Source organism: Carcharodon carcharias, chromosome 13 (genome assembly GCF_017639515.1).
Source record: "Carcharodon carcharias isolate sCarCar2 chromosome 13, sCarCar2.pri, whole genome shotgun sequence".
Classification (NCBI taxonomy): domain Eukaryota; kingdom Metazoa; phylum Chordata; class Chondrichthyes; order Lamniformes; family Lamnidae; genus Carcharodon; species Carcharodon carcharias.
In genome coordinates this window covers 31,271,843-31,292,855 of record NC_054479.1, presented here as the reverse complement: position 1 = coordinate 31,292,855, position 21,013 = coordinate 31,271,843, and the positions used below count along the sequence as shown (strand labels likewise).

At 41.0% G+C, this 21,013-nt stretch overlaps 1 protein-coding gene across 1 annotated transcript in view; it reads left to right on the top strand.

The window, feature by feature from the left end:
* cux2b (cut-like homeobox 2b) overlaps positions 1-21,013 on the top strand; it is a 463,358-nt gene that overhangs the window by 427,687 nt on the left and 14,658 nt on the right. The window contains 5 exon segments of the mRNA XM_041203041.1: positions 872-973; positions 3,454-4,214; positions 10,395-10,551; positions 12,624-12,899; positions 17,791-17,979. Coding sequence (XP_041058975.1) covers positions 872-973; positions 3,454-4,214; positions 10,395-10,551; positions 12,624-12,899; positions 17,791-17,979 — 1,485 coding nt within the window.

Here is a 21,013-nt window from a genome sequence, read left to right as displayed (position 1 = left end):
ATCAAGATGCTGTTCCAGGCACATGCTAAGCTACCAGTCTTAAACAAGTCAGCGTCAGGAAACAGTCACCTGAGTCTGATCTCAAGCAGTTTCTAATCAACAGTTTTAAAGCTAATGACAGAGGCTTAGGAAATGATTGTTGTCCACACTGCCAACATAGAGACCAGGGAAAGAGGAATGAGAGAAGATGCCTCGCATATAAAGCCACCCCATTTGATACAGAAAAGATAAAACTCAGTAAGGTGTAGCACATTATCTTAATTATCCTCAAGCCGAGTTTACTTCCTTTAGTTCCCAACTTCTAATATCCAAACTGTGAAGAGGAGATATCTATTGCTATTTAAATAAATTAAAATAAGATCCAAAATGGTAATCATTTATAATTCTCTTATTCACATGGAACCTCTTTGTATTGTATTATATGACTAGTCAAAACCATTCTCATACCATATTTCATATGCAGCCTATTGCAATGCTTTCACAATAGCCTCTTCAGCTCAGAAACAGGTCAAATGATGCAACTTCCAGACCCAGCAAGAATTCCAGGAATCATTTCAGCATCCAAACAACATAAGCCACATCCAAGGAAAGAATAAAAAAATAAATATTAAATATTTTAAAGTTACACTTTGCTAAATCATCAGTGGAGTATTTTTCGAGATATTTTTCAAGAATCAAACTCTGGGCTTGTATGACCTAATTCAAGCCTGATATATGTACTGATAAGATCAATGCTGCTCGTTAATTTTTGTTTCAGTGTTTCCTGTAGTTCCCATATGTTACAACATGAAAGGTATCTTTTATTAAGGAATAGGAGCAAAATGTAGGAAACATTTTTGAAGTGTTCACTTTTGTGCGTGTTTGCTTTCAGGGAGTATAACTCCTAGGATTAGGACCCCAGAGACTGGTTCAGATGAAGCTATTAAAAATATTCTGGAGCAGGCAAAGAAAGAGCTTCAAACTCAAAAATGTGGTAAGTAATTAAAAGACAACCTGAATAAAATAAGGTTAGCAGCTGTCCTTTAGAGTTTAAGCACACAGATCATTAAAACTTAACTGCAGAAGGACATAATTGGTTTCTTTTAGAAAAGTTCACCATTTGCTTCTTCATGGCCAGAATATTTAATTGTAAGCTTAAGTATTTTGAGTAGCTGATTTTAGAAATGTAATGCAGCGTCAAAAACAGAGTAAGGGCTGGCATTGGGTTTTGACCCCTGGAATGAGTTCAGATTCTGCCAGGTGAACTAGGAGGCAGTTTTGCAACAACAAGGACCTCCGGCATGTCAGTGGTCACCTCGGTTCTTTTTGTACAAGACATTTCGAGCTTTGAAAAGCAGTTTGAAAATGTACACAATTTGTCTACGGTCCCTTTATTTGTGGAAAATTTTGTTCTGTTTGTACAAAATGTGTTATGGATCTTCCTACGCGTTACTTTCTATAACTGGAATATAGGGGAGAATTTAGGGTTGTGTGGGCGGGCATGGACCCGATCGGGTCCACGCCGCCATTTTACATGGGCGGGTCAATTAAGACCCGCCCAGTGTGATGTGCACCTGGAAGCGCTGTGCAGACGGGATTGGGGGGGGGTCGTTCCCTGAGTCGGCGCCTGCGCTCATTTGTGCATGAGCGTGAAAGAGTGCAGAAATCTCTCTGAGACACCTCTGTGCCTCAGGGAGATTAGTTTAAAGTTTTAAAAGTTTAAATAAAGGAAAGAAAAAATTTTAAGACATGTCCCCTTATGTGACAGTGTCACATGAGCTGGGACATGTCAATGAATTTGTATAAAAATTTTTATTCAATTCATAAACACTTCATGAAACCTCATCCCGCCCGTGGATGAGGTTCCATGAAAAATGCAAAGGCCGCCTTGGGCTCTTTACCTTAAGGTTGCACGGGCAGCTCAGTTTATTAGTTTAATTAGTTTTTAACTGGCCTTAATAGGCCTTTAAAAACAAAAAAACTGTGGATGCTGGAAATCCAAAACAAAAACAGAATTACCTGGAAAAACTCAGCAGGTCTGGCAGCATCAGCGGGGAAGAAAAGAGTTGATGTTTCGAGTCCTCATGACCCTTCCACAGAACTGAGCGCATATAAGGAGAGGGGTGAAATATAAGCTGGTTTAAGGTGTGTGGTCTGGGAGGGGGGGGTTTGGTGTGGTTGTAGGGACAAGCAAGCAGTGATAGGAGCAGATAATCAAAAGATGTCACAGACAAAAGAGCAAAAGAACACAGAGGTGTTGAAGGTAGTGATATTATCTAAATGAATGTGCTAATTAAGAATGGATGGTAGGGCACTCAAGGTACAGCTCTAGTGGGGGTGGGGTGGAAAGACTAGCGGGGCATAAAAGATTTAAAAATAATGGAAAAATGTGGGAAAAGAAAGATCTATATAAATTATTGGAAAAAACAAAAGGAAGGGGGTAGAAACAGAAAGGGGGTGGGGATGGAGGAGGGAGTTCAAGATCTAAAGTTGTTGAATTCAATATTCAGTCCAGAAGGCTGTAAAGTGCCTAGTGGACCGCTTTGCAGAACACCTGCGGTCTGTCCGCAAGAATGACCCAAACCTCCCTGTCGCTTGCCATTTTAACACTCCACCCTGCTCCCTTGCCCACATGTCTGTCCTTGGCCTGGTGCATTGTTCCAGTGAAGCCCAACGCAAAGTGGAGGAACAGCACCTCATCTTCCGACTAGGCACTTTACAGCCTTCCGGACTGAATACTGAATTCAACAACTTTAGATCTTGAACTCCCTCCTCCATCCCCACCCCCTTTCTGTTTCTTCTCCCTTCCTTTTGTCTTTTCCAATAATTTATATAGATTTTTCTTTTCCACCTATTTCCATTATTTTTAAATCTTTTATGCCCCACTAGTCTTTCCACCCCACCCCCACTAGAGCTGTACCTTGAGTGCCCTACCATCCATTCTTAATCAGCACATTCGTTTAGATAATATCACCAACTTCAACACCTCTGTGTTCTTTTGTTCTTTTGTCTGTGACATCTTTTGATTATCTGCTCCTATCACTGCTTGCTTGTTCCTACAACCACACCAAACCCCACCAGCACCCCCCACCTTAAACCAGCTTATATTTCACCCCTCTCCTTATATTCGCTCAGTTCTGTGGAAGGGTCATGAGGACTCAAAACATCAACTCTTTTCTTCTCCGCCGATGCTGCCAGACCTGCTGAGTTTTTCCAGGTAATTCCGTTTTTGTTGTTAATAGGCCTTTGACAGTTCAGTGGGCGCACAGCCAACTCAGCTGCACACCCGCTAAACTGAAAATCTAAGTAATGCACTGTGATGTCGGGATGCACGCCGGACATCACCCCGCATCATTTTATGCCTCAGCCCGCTGAGCCGAAACTCCTGGCCATAGTTTCAAAGAATGTACTTGACTCATACTTGTGCTGAAGAATGCTTTAAAATAGCCTGACTTTATTTATGTTTTTTTTTAGTTGAATCTAAAAGCTCTCCCTTGCCTGTGTGCAGTACAAGTTCCAGCAGTAGTGCTGGTTCTGATGAAGCAATTCGATCTATCCTGGAACAGGCCCGAAGAGAGATGCAAGCCCAGCAGCAAGTTCTATTGGAGCTGGAAAGCAGTAGTAGCAGCAACAACACAATGACAACACCACACATAGAAACACTACCAGCCACAAACAAAATCGCTCTTTCCCCTTACATCAAGCAAGAGGAAGGCATCACAACTAGAAGTTCACAGACTCCCCTCAGTGTTGTATCACCTGCGGCCTTTGTACAGAACATTATACGGAAAGTGAAATCAGAAATTGGTGATGCCGGATCGTACTTTGACCAGCACTGGGCCAGTGAGAGAAATATGGCTCACAGGTTGTATGCTTCAGTATCACCTTCACCATCATCCTCTTCCTGTGGTTCTTCTGGGACAGGGAATGTCAGACAGTGGCGAGCTGAACCTAATGACAACAGCAAAAATGGTGAGGAAAATTCAGTTGGCATTGAAGGTACGCATAAACTTGCAGATATAAAATCGGAAGGCAGTCCAGACTCTCAAAGTATCGGTCAGCTCTCCATATTCCCTACGTATGTCCCACGTTCGCTGAAACCAACAGTTCCTCCATTGACTCCAGAACAGTACGAGATGTACATGTATCGGGAGGTGGACACAGTAGAACTGACCAGACAAGTTAAAGAAAAGCTGGCCAAAAATGGAATCTGTCAGAGGATCTTTGGTGAAAAGGTAAGTGACTGAGCTAGAAGAAAATTAATCCAAAATACATTTTCTTGAACATGACAAACTGAAAAGAGCATGTGAAATTTCCAACAAGAAGAAACAGTTTAATTTTTTTTGAATGATTTTTAGTGCTGCAAAGACTTTTCAGATCAACAGTTCTAAATTGACTTGATTTTCTCAAATGCTCCCGTGCGGCAGCTATGCTTTGGCAATTTGTAAATTGAGTTAAATCATGAAAGGTAACAGTGAAATTTATAAGGGGCATACAGTTTACCCTTTCAGCTGTTACTACAAATGGCAGCAACACATAGGTATAGTATTCAATTGTTCAGTTGTTCATGTTTGATTATGTGTGTCTGTTAATCTGTCTCTGTGTGCTATTAATCTAGCCTGGGTGTGGTTACGGAGTAAAAGTGAAACTAAACTGAAAGAAACAGCTGGAAGCTTGAGAAAGCACTGAGAATAAAACTGCTGTTTAGACATAGAAACTAGTGTCATCTCTGCATATCTCAGAGGCGTGAAACACATCAATTGGCAATGAGAGTAGTTTAAATTTACTGGCTCCAGCACCTTTCCTTTCTTCGCCAGGAGATCCACCCAGTGCCATAGGATCAATGGATTTTGGGGTTCAAGACCTACTTGCTTACTACAGGAATGGGCAGTCCACGTGTAGCAGTGATCTATAAGAAGACGATCCTCTTACATTGTCTAGGAGCAGAAGGCCAGTGAGTAGTCGAGCAGCGCACAGAAGGCACGTCTACATTTAATATGGCAGTAAGTGCTCTCGAAAAATACTTCAGCCAAAGATAAGTATTGAAAGATCTGCATTCCACCAGAGATGTCAGAGAGCCTATCATGGTGAGATACATTCAAAAATGTGCCCAGATCATGGAGTTACCGTTCGGTTCTCAATATAATGTCAAACTCAAAGGAAAAAGTGCAACTTGTGCTTAAAGTGGAATCACTTTGCAAAGGTGTGCAGGTTGGAAAAGAGGACTTCATCAGTTCAACACGTAGGAGCGTCTACTCCTGAGAGTGAGGTTCAGCATGCGTATACCATCATGGGCGGTAAAGCACCAGGTCATTTGAAGGTATGCTGAGTTGAGATTGCAGGCATCTCAGTGTTGCTCTTCATTGATGTTGGTGCAGAAGTATATATATTGAATCACAAACCCTACCGTTGTTATTCTTTGCTACTTTCTCTCACTCCTGTGAAAGACACTCTTCAAGCTAATATTCTGGTTTTGGGAACAATCACAGTTCCAGTGTGCTACAAAAACCTCATCCTAGACAATTCATCATCTACGTAGCCAAAGACAGAAGCCTCATGGTGGTAAAGCTTTTTAATAAGCTTGGCTTCAAACTTGAAGACCCCACCAGTGCACATAGATCAATGGCACAGACTATACACAACAGTATACCTCCTCATTTGCAGGACTTGGGGAGATTAAGGGGTACCATCATGCTCCTTGCATCAACAGATCAATTCTGCCAGTTTCACAAAATTTGAGGTGGTTGTGTTTGAAATCCAGGCCCAAGTGTCTGAAGCAGATTGTATCAATGAGTGAATCGATTCATTGCCATGAATATCAAGCCATGTCATTGCATGATGTAAAAATAGCAAACAGACTCTGCATTGACCTTAAGGTGGTCAACAAAGCAATCATTCCAGACAAGTATTCACTTCCTACAATCCAAGAACTATTGGTATCATTTCGTGACTCCATGAAGTTTGACATGCAACGGAGCTATCTTCAGATACCACAAGTGAAGCAAAGCCAATTTCTTACCACTTTTGTTACTCAGAGGTGTACCATAGAATACCCTATGGGCTAAGTTCAACACCTAGCGCATTCCAGATGATCAGTTCATCAGTCTTGTCAGATGTTGAGGAGATGCTCAACCCACTTGATGATGTTATTGTCCATGGGAGGGACAAAGCAGAACACTATCAGTGGGTATCAGCAGTGCTTACCCAACTCGAACAACATAATTTGACACTGAACAAGGACAAATGCACATTCACAGCATCCAAGATTGACTTTCCCACGTACAGAGTGAAAGCAGCTGAAGTAAAGCCAACACACAACAACCTAACAGCCGTTCTTGCACTTCTGACCCCCATCTAACATGAAAGAATTGACATCATTCCTCGATACTACCAACTTTTAGCACAAATTCATTCCTAAGTACTCAGAGATCGCAGAGCCATTTTAAAAGCTACTGCATAAAGATGCGCAATAGAAATGGGCAGTTGCACGGCAAACAGCGTTTGACACATTAAAGGCAAAGGTAGCATCTCCACTGGTCCTCCTGCATTTCAACTCACATGTGAAATGTATGTCACAACAGGTGCATCAGAAAATGTGATTGGAGCTGTACTCTCACAGTAGCTTGAAGGAAGTGATCACAAATATTCTACTGGCGAGCAAGAAGCATTAGCCTGTCTCTACACTGGCGAATATTGGCAAATATATCTCTATGGTAGAAAGTTCACTCTCTGCAATGATCACCAAGCGCTGGCTACATTGTCAGGATTTGGTCATCGACCTCTATGCATTGACAGATGGTCGGATCCTCTTCATCAATACAACTTCAAGGTTGAGAATCTCGCAGGTTTACGGAACCGAGTAGCGGACGTGCTTAGCCATACTACTATCACAGACAGCGTTAGAAATAGCAAAGTGACTTGTGATTTCACAAGCAACTGCAAATCTTGTTAAGTGAGAGGAGTTGAATGCAGAATCGGTGACAGACAGTGCACTGCAGAAAGTAAAGCCCATACCTAAAAACTGAGTGGCCTCGCAAAATAGAGGAAGAACTGGTCCTGTACTACAGAGTACTCAATGAGCTTGCGTTGTTTGGTGTCAATTGTGTTGCATGCAGAACGTGAGCAGTCATCCAGAAAGTGCAATGGCAACATGTCTGGATAGAAAAGCTTATTAGAAACTGTGTGGTGTGTACACTGTGGAAAAATCTGTTAAACTATGTCCTGCATCTCTACAACTGACCCCATAGCCACCAAAACAATAGCAACAACTCCAAGTGGATAGGTTTGGAGAAGTGAAAGCAGCTCCTAGCAAACATTATTTTTTGCTTGTTGTTCATGATCTACATAGCAAATGGCCAGAAATCACTATAACATATTCCATAATCACCACTTCAGTCATTGATATTTTAGACAAGTCGTTTATAAAACTGGATTTGCTGGCGACTATCACTATGCACTATGGACCACAGCTTGTTTCCAGTTAGTTCAGAGTTCCTAGAAAGTTACAGAATTCATCACCAACTGACATCATAATGTAACCCACAGTCAAATGGTGCCATCAAATAATTCAACAGGGTGATAAAGGGCAGTCTAAGAACTAGTTCATCGGAGGGCAAATGTTTGAACATTGAACAATATGTCCTTCGCACATATTGATCCACCCCACACACTGTGACTGAAAAGGCATTGACTGAACTTGTGACTGGTCATAACTTTCACATGCTGCTGACCATTCTTAAGCTGTCACTGCTATCCAAAGGGAATGTCAGAGCAAAAGCAGGAGAAATTGCAAAGCGACAAGGTAAAGCATAAGTGTACTTCAACGAATGAACATACACATGGAAACCACGATTTGAGTTTGGAGATTGGGTTCACATCAAAATGCCTAATTGCAACCAGAAACTCAAATCATCTCTATCTGGACCAAAATAGATCAAGTAGTCACTTGGAACCAATGGCAACACAAAGTGGAACACAAGCTATTTGACAGCGAGCAGACCAGGATATTTCGAGGACAGTGATTATGAGAATACATTTCCTTTTCCAAGTAGTGACTGTGATGTTAATTGAGCCTCATTGAGCTGGTCAGGCAGAATCATTACCTCAGATTTGTAGATCTCAGTGCTGTCATCAACAACCTTCACATCTCAAAGACTTTCTGTACGTGGCATTCTGGGTGACCATTTTCTCTAAGAAATGACTCAGTTTGCATATGCTTGTTGTTTATGGTGGTTTAATTTAAAATAAGGGGGGAAGGATGTAGTCTTCAGTTGTTCAGTGTTTGATTATGTGTCTGTATGCTATTAGTCAAGCCTGGGTGTGCTTACAGTGTGAAACAGAAACTAAATTGAAAGAAGCAGCTGGAAGCATGAGAGACTTTCATCTTGGGAAAACAGGCCATGCTTGTTTGCCTTACAATAACCTAACATGTAGCATTAGATTCAAAGCAGTCCCGTCATCTGCAATTCCACTTGTGTGCTGCTGTTGGAGACTAGGTGGCAATAAATCCCCTGGACCTGATGTCTTGCATCCTCAGATTTTGAGAGGTAGCAGATACATTGGTTTTGGTTTTCCAGAATTCCTTAAAATCCAGAACCGTTTTCAGGAAATACAATGCAGTGGAAGTTGTTCACCTTGGGAGGAACAATAAAAAAACAGAATTTTTTTTGAATAGTGAGAGACTGGGAAATGTTTGTATTCAGAGGGACCTGGATGTCCTTGTACATGACTCACAGAAAGTTAACCTGAAGATACAGCAAAGAATTAGGAAGGCAAATGGTATATTAGCTTTTGTTAAAAAGGAATTGGGGTTTAAGAGTAAGCAAGTGTTACTAAAATTATGTAGGGTATTGGTATGGCCACACCTGGAGCGCTATGTTCAGTTTTGGTCTCCTTACCTAAGGAAGGACATATTTATCCTAGACAGAGGGCAACAGAGGCTCACTGGACTGATTTCCTGAGATGAGGGATTGTTCTAAGAAGAGAGATTTGAAAGTCCAGGCCTATATTGCCTGGAATTTAGAAAAATGAAAGGTGAAATTCATAGGGGGCTTGACAGGATAGCAGCTGAGAAAATGTTTCCCCTGGCTGAGGGATCTAGAACACAGGGTCAAAGTTTTAGAATAAGAGATCAGCCATTTAGGACTAAGATGAGGAGAAATTTCTCCAACCAAAAGGCTGTGAGTCTTTGGAATTCTCTAACCCAGAGAGCTGTGGTTGCTCAGTTATTGAGCACATTCACGACAGAGGTTGCTAGATTTTAGGGTACTAAGTGAATCAAGGGATATGGTGATATTGCAGGAGAGTGGAGTTCTAGAAGATCAGCCATGAGATTGTTGAATGGTGGAGCAGGCTCGAAATGCCAAATGTCCTATACCTGCTCCTATTATTGGCTTGTGGTCTTACCAAGGGGGACAAAGTACCTGATTCAAATCAATTTAAAATAGCCACCCATCATAACCGAAGTCCCATGGTGTTGGCCTGGGCTCCATCACTGGAGCATTAACACATTCACTGAGGAGCAGCTCAATTGGTATTGCCAGATGAGCTTAGAACTCAAGTTTTATGAACTTTGGGCAGAGAAGAGCAAATGGACTGGAAGTGGGAATGTGAAGAACAAAGCCTCACCTTCTGGAAGTCGAGAGTAACATTGATGCTTTTATGGAAATATTGTGGGCTCGGGCCACCTATCCTCCAGACCCAGGACAAATGTAGAAAGAAGAATTTCAAAAATAAATACAACTTTTCATTTAAATAAGCCAGAAGTGCACCTGAATCTCACAGCTATTAGGGGTGTTAGATTAGTTAGATTATCGGTGCTTTTCCTTAACCAGTAAAGGTCAGAATTGTGGCTGAACATCATTATTTACTTTGAAAAAATATCAACTCAATTAAATTGGCTTTCAGTGTGCATCTTTCCCTGATTTTCAAAAGTTGTAGTTTCTAATCCACTTAGAGCCTTTACAGTTATTAGTGGAAAAATGATTGTTCCAGTGCTGCACCATGTTGAAATCTGCTGAAGTGTAAAACAAATTTTTATGTTTCTGCTTCGTGCTGCTCCCCTTGAAGCAGCAACCAATAAACTTCTCTAAATCCATCACTTCTAGTAATCTGTCTTCAGTGTAATATAAAGCACGTGCACCTGATGCAAAATTGTGAAGGGGATTCATTTTCCAGAAGTTAAATATCCATAAGTGGATTTTCTATAACACCTATAATATGATGAGTAATTGTAAAATCCATTTATATGCTACATTTTGGCAGTAACTTCGACAGAGCAGCAGTGATGTTACTCTCCTGTAAAATAATTAGTCCAGTGCAACACATTGCCATGTCAATAGGGTAGTTTTACTCTAAACAGGACAGTCGAAGGTTGGGAAATAATTGGGTCTCTTCACATCTTTCCACCATTTCAGGTGCTGGGCCTATCCCAGGGGAGTGTGAGTGATATGCTTTCTCGACCTAAGCCATGGAGCAAGCTAACTCAGAAAGGTCGTGAGCCTTTCATCCGCATGCAACTGTGGCTTATTGATAAGCTAGGCCAGAGTACCCAACCTGCCCAACCTATACAAGGTAAGACATTTTATTTTTGTGCTTTTTATATGTGGTGTACTTAGAAACCATAAATGTATAGTTACTTGAGCATTAACCCACATATGGTAGGTATATAATGGACTCTCTCCCCAATTCACCAAGGCTGCTTTGACAGTGCCTTCCAAACCCCCAAACACTACCACCTAGAAGGACAAGGGCCAACAGATACACGGAAATACCACCACCTGCAAGTTCCCCTCCAAGTCGCACACTATCCTGACTTGGAACTATATCGCCATTCCTTCACTGCTGCTGGGTCAAAATCCTGGAACTCCCTTCCAAACGGCACCGTAGGTATTCCTCCAACAGATGGCACCGCAACGGTTTAGGCAGACAGCGCTGCACCACCTTCTCTAGGGCAATTAGGGGCGGGCAATAAATGCTGGCCTAGCCACCAACGTCCACGTCCCATGAATGAATGGTTAAAAAAAAATTCCAGCATGACGCCTAAGATTATCATGAAGTACCAGTTGTTTCTCTTGCAGTGGTTTCATTGATTTTCCAGAGAGTTATCCTGATTCCCCATGGCTTGGAAGCTGAACCTTTATATAATCTGCCTTTGCAAAGCAGTGTGACTAAAATTGACCCCATGCAGAGTAAGCTGAATCTTGAACTTCTACTATTACATTCTCAATCGAAATGCTGTGGCAGCATAACAAATGTAGCTCTAAGTTTGAGGCTTCATTAAGAAATATATTATTTACCATTTTCGGAACACACAAGTACTGGCTTACACAGTAGTTAAACAGTATGATAATCAGCTGTAAATATCCTTGGGGGTTTAGTTGACATTTTGATTTTTTCCGATGAAGTAAAGATTAACAGTAAATTCCATTCAAAAAGTCTCATGATGCAACATTTCTAACAAACCTTCCTCTATTGCACAATCCTTTATTGCTTCCCACACAGGATTCACAAAATAACCCGAATAGGAAAGGAAAACCATTTTCAGACTCTGTTTTCTTTTGATTTCACCACTAACCAATAAACATAACTGACTTACATCAATATGAATGCTCACAGAGGCAGACAGGGAATACATGGTTAAACATGTATTTCACCATATGGTTTCCCACAGTAAAACTAACCATGTTCAACATGTAACATCAATTAGAACACACTCAGATTTGTTAGATATACTAGATGTCATCTAAAATTACTATCAAAACCTGACGCGCATAAAGCATTCAAACGTTTGGCAATATTAGGATCAAACATCTTTTTGATTAGAAATTGAAAAGTATGGTACTTAGCTACTAATCCTTCCTTAATCATCACACCAATTTTTGAAGTAGACAAAGTCGTGACTTATAAATTCAGCTGCACTGATGCGCCTGCTAAGCTCCCAATATTGTGGCAGGAAGCACAGGGACATTTCTGAGGGAAAGTACGCCAGCTTCCATATTGGGAAAGTTAAACCAGGCGTCCTTTATCCATGCCTGAACTATGTAAATGAAAGTAAGGGGCTTAACATAGATTTGAAGCCCCAGTTCAAGATTAGCTTGCCCTGAGGCAGCCAGTGCTGCACTCAAGGAAAACTCGATCTTGGGACCATCATTCTACGACATGCAAGGTTAATTTCATTCTACAACAACAACCGAATAGGGAGTAGGTGTGCTCCTGACAACATTGTGTCATCCCACCCAATCTGATCTCTTCTGCATTCAATTCCCAATCATCATCTCCTGAACACAAACCCCTGATCCATATATCTGTGGGCCGCTATGATGGGAGCAGCTTCATGATCTGGTGGTGCTCTCTGCTGGCACTATTATAACAAGGCCCAGTTGGCCCAATGCTGGCTGCCTTGAATGTCACCATTTAGGGCGCAAGGATTGTAACTTGAGCCCCCACACCTTACACACAAATAGATGCACCTAAATTCCTAGGCCTGTATATTGCAATTAAAGGCTTTCTGAACAGAAGGTTCAGTAACACAGTAATTCTTTTTAAGAAAATGCCTTATAGTTGATTATGTCTTTCATCTTACATTTTGTAAAGATTGATTTGTTTTACATAACTCTTCATTTTCTCTGACTTAATTGAAACAGCAAATAAAACGGTTCAGGCCAGGTATTCACCTTCACCTCCGCCCAGTCCCACTGACTGTGAGAAGAGCCAGCAGGAACCAGTTAGTGCAGCTCTGGAAAGCACGAAAGAGAACCAGCAACCTGAGAGCCAATCAGCCTCTCACTCACTGAGTGGTAAGAGCCTGTCCAATGGCCAATCACCTACAGGCATACAGGAAATGGTAGCCATATCCTCTGAGTTGGACACTTATGCCATCACTAAGAAGGTTAAAGAAGTATTAACAGACAACAACTTAGGTATTGTATATTTCCCAATAACGTATTTTCAATATAGCTTGTCTGTAAAATTGCATTTTTGTAACATATAAAGTATGGCAAGTTGTCATATGCATTATGCCAGTTTATTGAAAAAGGTATTTTTTATATTCTGAAATACTGAAATAAAAGTATTTTCATTCTTCTAAACCAACCCTCTTTACTACTTTGAGGAAATAAGAAAGTGCAAGTGTGGAGTGTGGAAAGTTAATCATATAGTAAACCTTGACGTCAAAAGTACTTGAAGTTCCCATGAAAGTTTACTACTAAAGCTTAAAGCAGAGCAAGGATTCAGAGGGAAAAAGTTTGGAATCAATAAGAATTGGCGGATGGGTTGGTGTTGGGGGAATTGAAAAATAGGCTGCTCCTGTTATGAATGGTTTATTTATGTTCATAAATTGGATTCAGAAATTCAGTGCAAAATGATCACTGGCACAACTTATTCAAGCTAGGAAGCACAGTTCAGTCTGAGGACGCAGCTTGGGAATGATATAAGTTATATTGGACTTGGCTCAGTGGTTGCATTCTATCTGAGTCAGAAGCTCATGGCTTCCAGCCTCACTCCAGAGATTTGAGCCATAACCTAAACTGACACTTCAGGACAGAGTGGATACCGCACTGTTAGAGGTACCGTCTTTCAGCAGGAATATTGTATCCATTTCTGGTACTGTGCTATAGGAAAGACATGAAAGCTTTGGAAAGGCACAGAAGGGAGTTACTAGAATGGTTCAGGGAATGAGGATTTATGGTTAAATGGGTATCTGGAGATGCTAGGGTTGTTCTCCTTAGAGCAGAGAGATCTGATAGAGGTATTTAAAATCTTGAAAGATTTAGATGGAATAAAGAAAAACTGGTTCTAGTGACTGAAAGGTCAATAACGAGAGGGCACAGATTTTAAGGTAATTGACAAAAGAACTAGGGACGGTATGAGGAAAATATGTTTTGCTCAACGAGTGATTAGAATTTGGAATGCACTGCCAGATAGGGTGATGGATACAGGTTCAGTAGTAGCCCTCAAAAAGATAAATATTTGAAGGAGAAAACATTGTAGGGATGTAAGGATAGAGTTGAGGAGTGGGACTAACTAGATCGCTCTTCATAAGAGCTGTCACAGACTTGATGGGTCAGGTGGCCTTAGTCTGTGCTGTACTGTTCTATGATTCTATTTGACATTAAACCGAGTGCCATATCCTTCAATAAACATGGCCAAAATAGATTATCTGGCCATTTTCTAATTGTTGTATGTGAGATTTCGCAAACAAATTGGCTGCTGCATTTTCCTTCCATTACAACAGTAACCATAGTTCAAAAATGCTTCATTGGCTGTAAAGCACTTTAGAACATCCTGAGGTTGTAAAAGGTGTGTCATAAATGCAAGTTCTTTCTTTACTAAAAGCTGCACAAAAAATTGAACAAAAAACAAATTATGTTGATCTCAGTCTGCTCTCCATTAGATCTCCACTCGTGGGAGTGGGTAAGGTAAAAATATCTTTGATTTGGGAATAGACCAGACCAATTCCATCTCTCATTGATCAGAGACAATTGTAGAGAATGTAACCCACCCTCATTACCTTTTATAACTGAGAGAAACTTTCTATGACTAAAATTTTTCAGTATAATTCTTGGATGACAGAATCTAATTCAATAGTAACACTGAGCATTGTTTATCTAATTTCAGAAAGTTTCATGGAACCATAATTTTATCTGCCCATTTGACTTTCAAGCAGGAAGAGCTGCTATTGTCCAAATTGTGTGTAATTTCTGTTTTGTGGATACAATTTTCATTTGAAAAATAATTTGAGTTACATTGAGGAAAATCAATTATTTATAAGTATATGCATATGAGTACAATAAAAGTCTTGTGAACCTTGCACATTTCCCGTAAGAGTCTAATTTACTTCCTGTCACACTTATTCTCACTTTTGTTGATATCCCTATTATTATAAGACAATGTATCTTGATGTGGAGCATTACAGGCGACTGTTAGTACATGATGCATATCACGTCATGATCATCCCATCATTTTACAAATACACCTTTGTGCCATTGTTATATCTATTCGGGCCCAGCTTTTGTCTTGGGAATCCATAGCCACATAAATAAAGCTTTGTGTGCACTACAGGGAAAATCTTTAATGCTCATCTGTTTATAGTACAGGCTTTTATAGCGAGCATCAAGAAATAAGTAATGTCAAAAAAAGATTGAACTAATTTGCAGTTTTCCCTTTTGACCAAATACCGGTGGCACAGTGCTTAGTCTTACTAAGCAGCTCTGATTAAATTGTGTTTAAAGCTCAGGTCTTTTATCCACTAGTAGGGAACATACCAATTAGCAAGGAATGAAAATTGCCAATTGGAAGTTGAAAATGAATTAATAAAGGTCACTCTACAGCCACTGATAAAATTAATAAATCAAATTGTGCAAAATGCGTAAAATATTTTTTGATCCCTTTAACACATTTTCCATTAAAATGAACGTTTGCTGTTGCAAATAAGTTTTGTGACAAAATAAGTCATAGGAACAAGGAATTGACTAAACATGTATGCAGCAACCTTTTATCAAAGGACTGTACCTGTGGCTTCTAGAAATGTTTATGGTTTGCAGCAAGTCTGGACAATTGCATAGCGTGTCAAGGATTGCTGTTTGTAAAAGCAAAATACTGCAGATGCTGGAAATCTGAAACAAAAAACAGAAAATGCTGGAAAATCTCAGCAGGTTTAACAGCATCTGTGGAGAAAAAAAAACAGTTAGCGTTTTGAGTCCGTATGACTCTTCAGAGCTAAAGAGAAGTAAAAATGGGATGAAATTTATACTGTTTAGGGGGGGTGCAGCAGGTGAAGCTGGATAGAAGGCCAGCGATAGGTGAAGGCAAAGGAGAGATTGCCAGAGATGTCATGGACAAAGGGAGTGTTAATGATAGTGGTACTGGCTTAAGGAGGTGCTGACGGTGGCATTAAGGTCAGAAAGTAGAATGTGATAATAGCAGGACAAGGGTAAACACTCTGGAAAGAACAACATGAACAAGTGACAGATGGTCCAGGAGGGGACAGTGGTGGGAAAAAAGATTGAAAATAGGATAAACAGTGAATAAAAACAAAAATAAATAAGTGGATTAAAAACAATTTAAAAATGAAGAAAATTAAAATTAAAATTAATATTGAAAAAAGGGACAAAAAAGGGGTGAGGATGGAGGAGAGAGCTCATGGTCTGAAGTTGTTGAACTCAACGTTAAATCTGGAAGGCTGTAAAGTGCCCAACTGGAAGATGAGGTGCTGTTCCTCCAGTTTGCGTTGGGTTTCATTGGGACATTGCAGAAGGCCAAGGACGGACATGTGGGCATGAGAGCAGGGTGGAGTGTTGAAATGGCAAGCGACAGGGAGGTCTGGGTCATACTTGCGGACAGACTGAAGGTGTTCCGCAAAGTGGTCACCCAGTCTGCGTTTAGCCTCTCCAGTGTAGACGAGACTGCATTGGGAGCAGCGAATACAGCAGAACAAATTGATGGAGGTGCAAGTGGCTTATATTGCTGTTTGTAATCTCTGTCCCCTCCATAACTCCCTACAGTGATGGAAAAGCATTGAGATTTTTAGAAACTTGTTTTTTGTATAAATTATGAGCTCCAAGTTTTACTGAGATAACTTGCCTGCTTAAAAGAAAATTCAAGGGGGTACTTATCGTGTTTTATGTTACATGTTCCAAATGAAACTTTTCACTTTGAATTACAGCAGCTACATTTATTAACAATAAAGTTATATTGGAAGGGAAATGGTGGATAAAAGATCTGAGCTTTAAACACAGTCAACTCAGAGCTGCTTAGTAAGACTAAGCACTGTGCCACAGGTATTTGGTCAAGAAGGTAAAATGCAAATTAGTTCAATCTTTTCTTGATGTTAACTATTTCTTAATGCTCGCTATAAAAGCCCATACTATAAACAGATGGGCGTTAAAGAGTTCCTCTGCATTGCATGCAGAGCTTTACTTATGTGCTGTGGTATTTGTTTATCCACCTGCATCTGCTAAGGGAAGTGGTTTTATTTATTTTCCAGGAGCCAGTAAGAAACAAAGACTGCAGTTTCTCAGAGGGGAATTCTTACCACTTTTCAGTGAAGATGTGTACAGAGCCTCACTGCCACACAGCAGCATTGTCCTTGCACCCAGCATAACCTCTGACCCTCCATTAACAATGTCATGGGGCAACTATTGCACAGACCTCTTGTGACACTCTCCCCACCACTCTTCTAATAAATGCCCCTCTTGTTATAAAACAGTGTAGCGAGCAGCACCATGTGAGATTTGCCGGTATAGAATATATTTTCTGGCACCCCCATCACATTTTCAGACACTTTGCATTCTACATAGAAGTTTCTGTCATACTTTTAAAACATTTTATGTAATATATATATATATATAAAATAAATAGAAATAAAACCTGATGGTTCAGCTCCCTAACAGCAGAAACTGCTCTCTAAATGATCTTATGCCTCAGTAATTAGAGACAAAGGAGCAGGAGTGGGCCATTTGGCCCCTCGAGCTTGCTCCGCCATTCATTCAGATTATGGCTGATCTTCCACCTCAATGCCATTTTTTCCGCACTGTCCCCATTTGTCTTGATATCTTTAATATCTCCAATGAACCAAAGGCCTTGTATTACACAATGCAATGCTTTTGCCTGCATTAAACAGTGTATCCTCCAACTTAGCATGAGCAATGTAATTGGAAATCGGATATTTTTAAAATTTATATCCAGGGTGTTTTTAGTATGTTATGCCTTTTTGAGAATGGCAGTGTAACCGTTAATATTATATTGCATTGATCTTTAATTCTCTTTAGAAATGTTATTTAAAGCTGGCTGTCCTGTGTGTTTTTCCTAAAGGCCAAAGACTGTTTGGAGAGAGCATTTTAGGACTGACCCAAGGCTCTGTCTCAGATTTACTTTCTCGGCCTAAACCCTGGCACAAGCTTAGCCTGAAGGGGAGAGAACCATTTGTCCGCATGCAACTGTGGTTAAATGATCCTTTCAATGTGGAGAAATTGAGAGACATGAAGAAAATAGAAAAAAAAGGTAAATAAACTCCAAAAACTAAATTTGACTTTGTGCACAAATTGGTGAGTTAAATCTCAAGACTACTTTTAATTTCTTTATTTCTAAATACATTGTGTAACTAGAATCAGCTCTGAACGGAATCAAAGAGCTGATTCAGATGTATTCTTTTTCCCATGTAGCTTTTCGGCCCGATCCTAATTACTTGGGTTCACATGGACTTTCCAAAATGCACATCTGGTAATGCATTCCCATTCCTAGTCTTTACTGCAGATGTACAACGATGCCACATTGCAGTGCAATAAGTCAGGCCATTCAGCTTATCTTGATTTGTCAATCAGTAAAGGCTCTACAACATCTCCTCCCCCACATGTCTCTGCAAGGCTCCACTTTAGCAGTTAACAAACTTGTTGCATTGTGGATTTCCCATATCAGCTGGTGGAAGAAATTGGTAGGTTTTACTTCAGTTTATTCCTCTCAGCAAAGGAACACATATGCAAACAGTTGAGTGAGCATCTCACCTCTGTCCTTTCAGTCTGTTCTGGATTGAGGTTGAAACCATTGTTTCTGGTTGCCTGGGATCCAAAAGCCCCTTCAAAGTCCTGACATTTTTTTTTTGCCCTGCCCTTGATTTCCCCAGGACTAAGAAGTCTGTTCATGGAGATTCTCACTGCTTCTGGTAGCTGTTATTTTTATGCACCTAAGCACTTTTAATTTTAGTTGGGCTTTTTTTGTCTGAGTGGGGGGAACTGGTGGTTTTGAGATTTGTAGCTAGAAATTTATTTTCTAGATATGAATTGCATCTTCTGTATGATCAAACCTGGAAAAAAAGCAAATCAATAAGCCACATAAAGGGAACAAACATAGGCATTGGGCAATGATAGCAGAAAGACCAACTCCACTGAAGTTTTGTCCCAAATTGAACCTCCACTTTGTGTTGTGCTGGCTGGGGGCTGCAGAGAAATTAGAATTGGCTCTGTTTTAGGGAGAGGCCCCATCTGCCCTCACAGGTAGATGTAAAAGACCCCATGGCATTATTTCGAAGAAGGGCAGGAGAGGTACCCCCACTGTCCTGGACATGTTTATCACTGGAATATCTTGTCATTATCATATTGCTCTGCGGGAGTTTGCTGTGCGCAAATTGGCTTCCACATTTCTTGCATTACAAAAGTGATTACGTTTTCAAAAGTCATTGGCTGTAAAGTGCTTTGAGACGTCCAATGGCCATGAAAGATGCTATGTGAGTGCAAGTCTATCTGTGTCACAGAGAGGAAAATCAACCAGAATTCCAGCACCTGACTGCTCTCCAGTGCCTCCATTCTGGATGCTGACTGGCACCATCCAGCACCCAATAAAAAATCAATGTCTCATGGAGAAGAAGGGAAGGGAGAATATTAACAAAAGGAGGCGTATTTTTATATGTTTAGCTGCTGTTTTAGTCAATGAATTCCACATTTAGTAAGTTCTGTTTTTGGTGGATATCTTATGGTCAGCAGCCTTCTCTGATCAAAGAATATGTTTGGGGCTAAATCAGTCTTTCACCATGTGATTTGAACTGCAGGATATTGGGATTTATTTTACAGAACTTGTTTTCCCATGGCATTGCGCAAGGTCCTGGAGAATATGGTTGCTCTCTTAACTAATATTCTGTGTGTTGCTCCTCTTCCTGTGTTTCTTATCTCCTCTCTTCCTTTCCCTTCTATTTATCCTACCTCTTTCAACTCTTTTGACTTCTCTCTGAGTCCTCTTTTCTGTCTTTTCTTTTGCGAGACTTGACATGCTGTGGTAAAGAAAGGAGATTCCAAGGACTGAAGGCTATACTTGAGATGAGGATGCAGGAAAAATTTGGCCTACCACTTCCCTTTCCTACCCACTTCCCACTAATAGGCTTTGTTTGTTTTATGTTCGATTTATTTGTTTTTTCAATTTAATCAAAATAGAATGAAAAGCCCATTTCTTCTTTGTGTCACACAGGTGTTAGCAATTAGGAGCTTTTTCTCGCAGATGGAAGGAATTAGCAGTTGGTTTTTCTAACTATCACCCAAGGATGGATGAGTAATTTGCTGGCTTCAAAGTTCATTTGGTTTTTCTGAGATTTGAATGAAGTCTCTGTCTCCGTCTGTCTCACACTCTCTCTCTCTCTAGTCTCTCTCTCTCTAGTCTCTCTCCCTCTCTAGGCTCCCTCCCCCTCTCTCTCTCTCATCTCTTTATCTCTACTCCCTCTCGTCTCTAGTCTCTCCATGTCTTCTCATCTCTCTCTGATCCCTCATTTGCCCCCTCTAATCCCCCTCTCGTCCCTTCCATAAACCCCCTCTCGTCCCTTCCATAAACCCCCTCTCGTCCCTCTCTAATCCCCCTCTCATCCCTCCCTAATCCCCCTCGCCCTCTCTGACCCCCCTCACCCTCTCTGACCCCCCCTCCCTCTCGCCCTCTCTGATCCCCTCTCCCCCTCCCTCTCTGATCCTCCCTCCCCCTCCCATCCTCCCTCCCTCATCAATCTTCCCTCCCTTGCCCTCTCTGATCTTCCCTCCCTTGCCCTCTCTGATCTTCCCTCCCTCGCCCTCTCTGATCTTCCCTCCCTCGCCCTCTCTGATCTTCCCTCCCTCGCCCTCTCTGAACCTCCCTCCCTCGCCCTCTCTAATTCTCTCTCCCTCGTCCTCTCTAATCGTCCCTCCCTTGCCGTCCCTATCCCTCCATCCTCTCACCTTTTCTAACCTCCCCCTCCTCCCTCTCCCTCTCTAATTTCTCTCCCTCCCTATCTGTTAGGATTCAAAATGCAACCTTGTTATCAATATAGGACCCCAATTTACATGGACTAATGGCATCCCACATATATTTGGAAGATAAAAGCAAAATACTGCAGATGCTGGAAATCTGAAACAAAAACAAAAATTGCTGGAAAAACTCAACAAGTCTGACAGCATCTGTGGAGAAGAACACAGTTAACATTTTGACTCTGAATGACTCTTCAGCAGATCTAAAGAGAAATAGAAATGAGGTGAAATATTAGCTGGTTGTGGGGGGGTGGGGGCGGTGGGACAGGTAGAGCTGAATA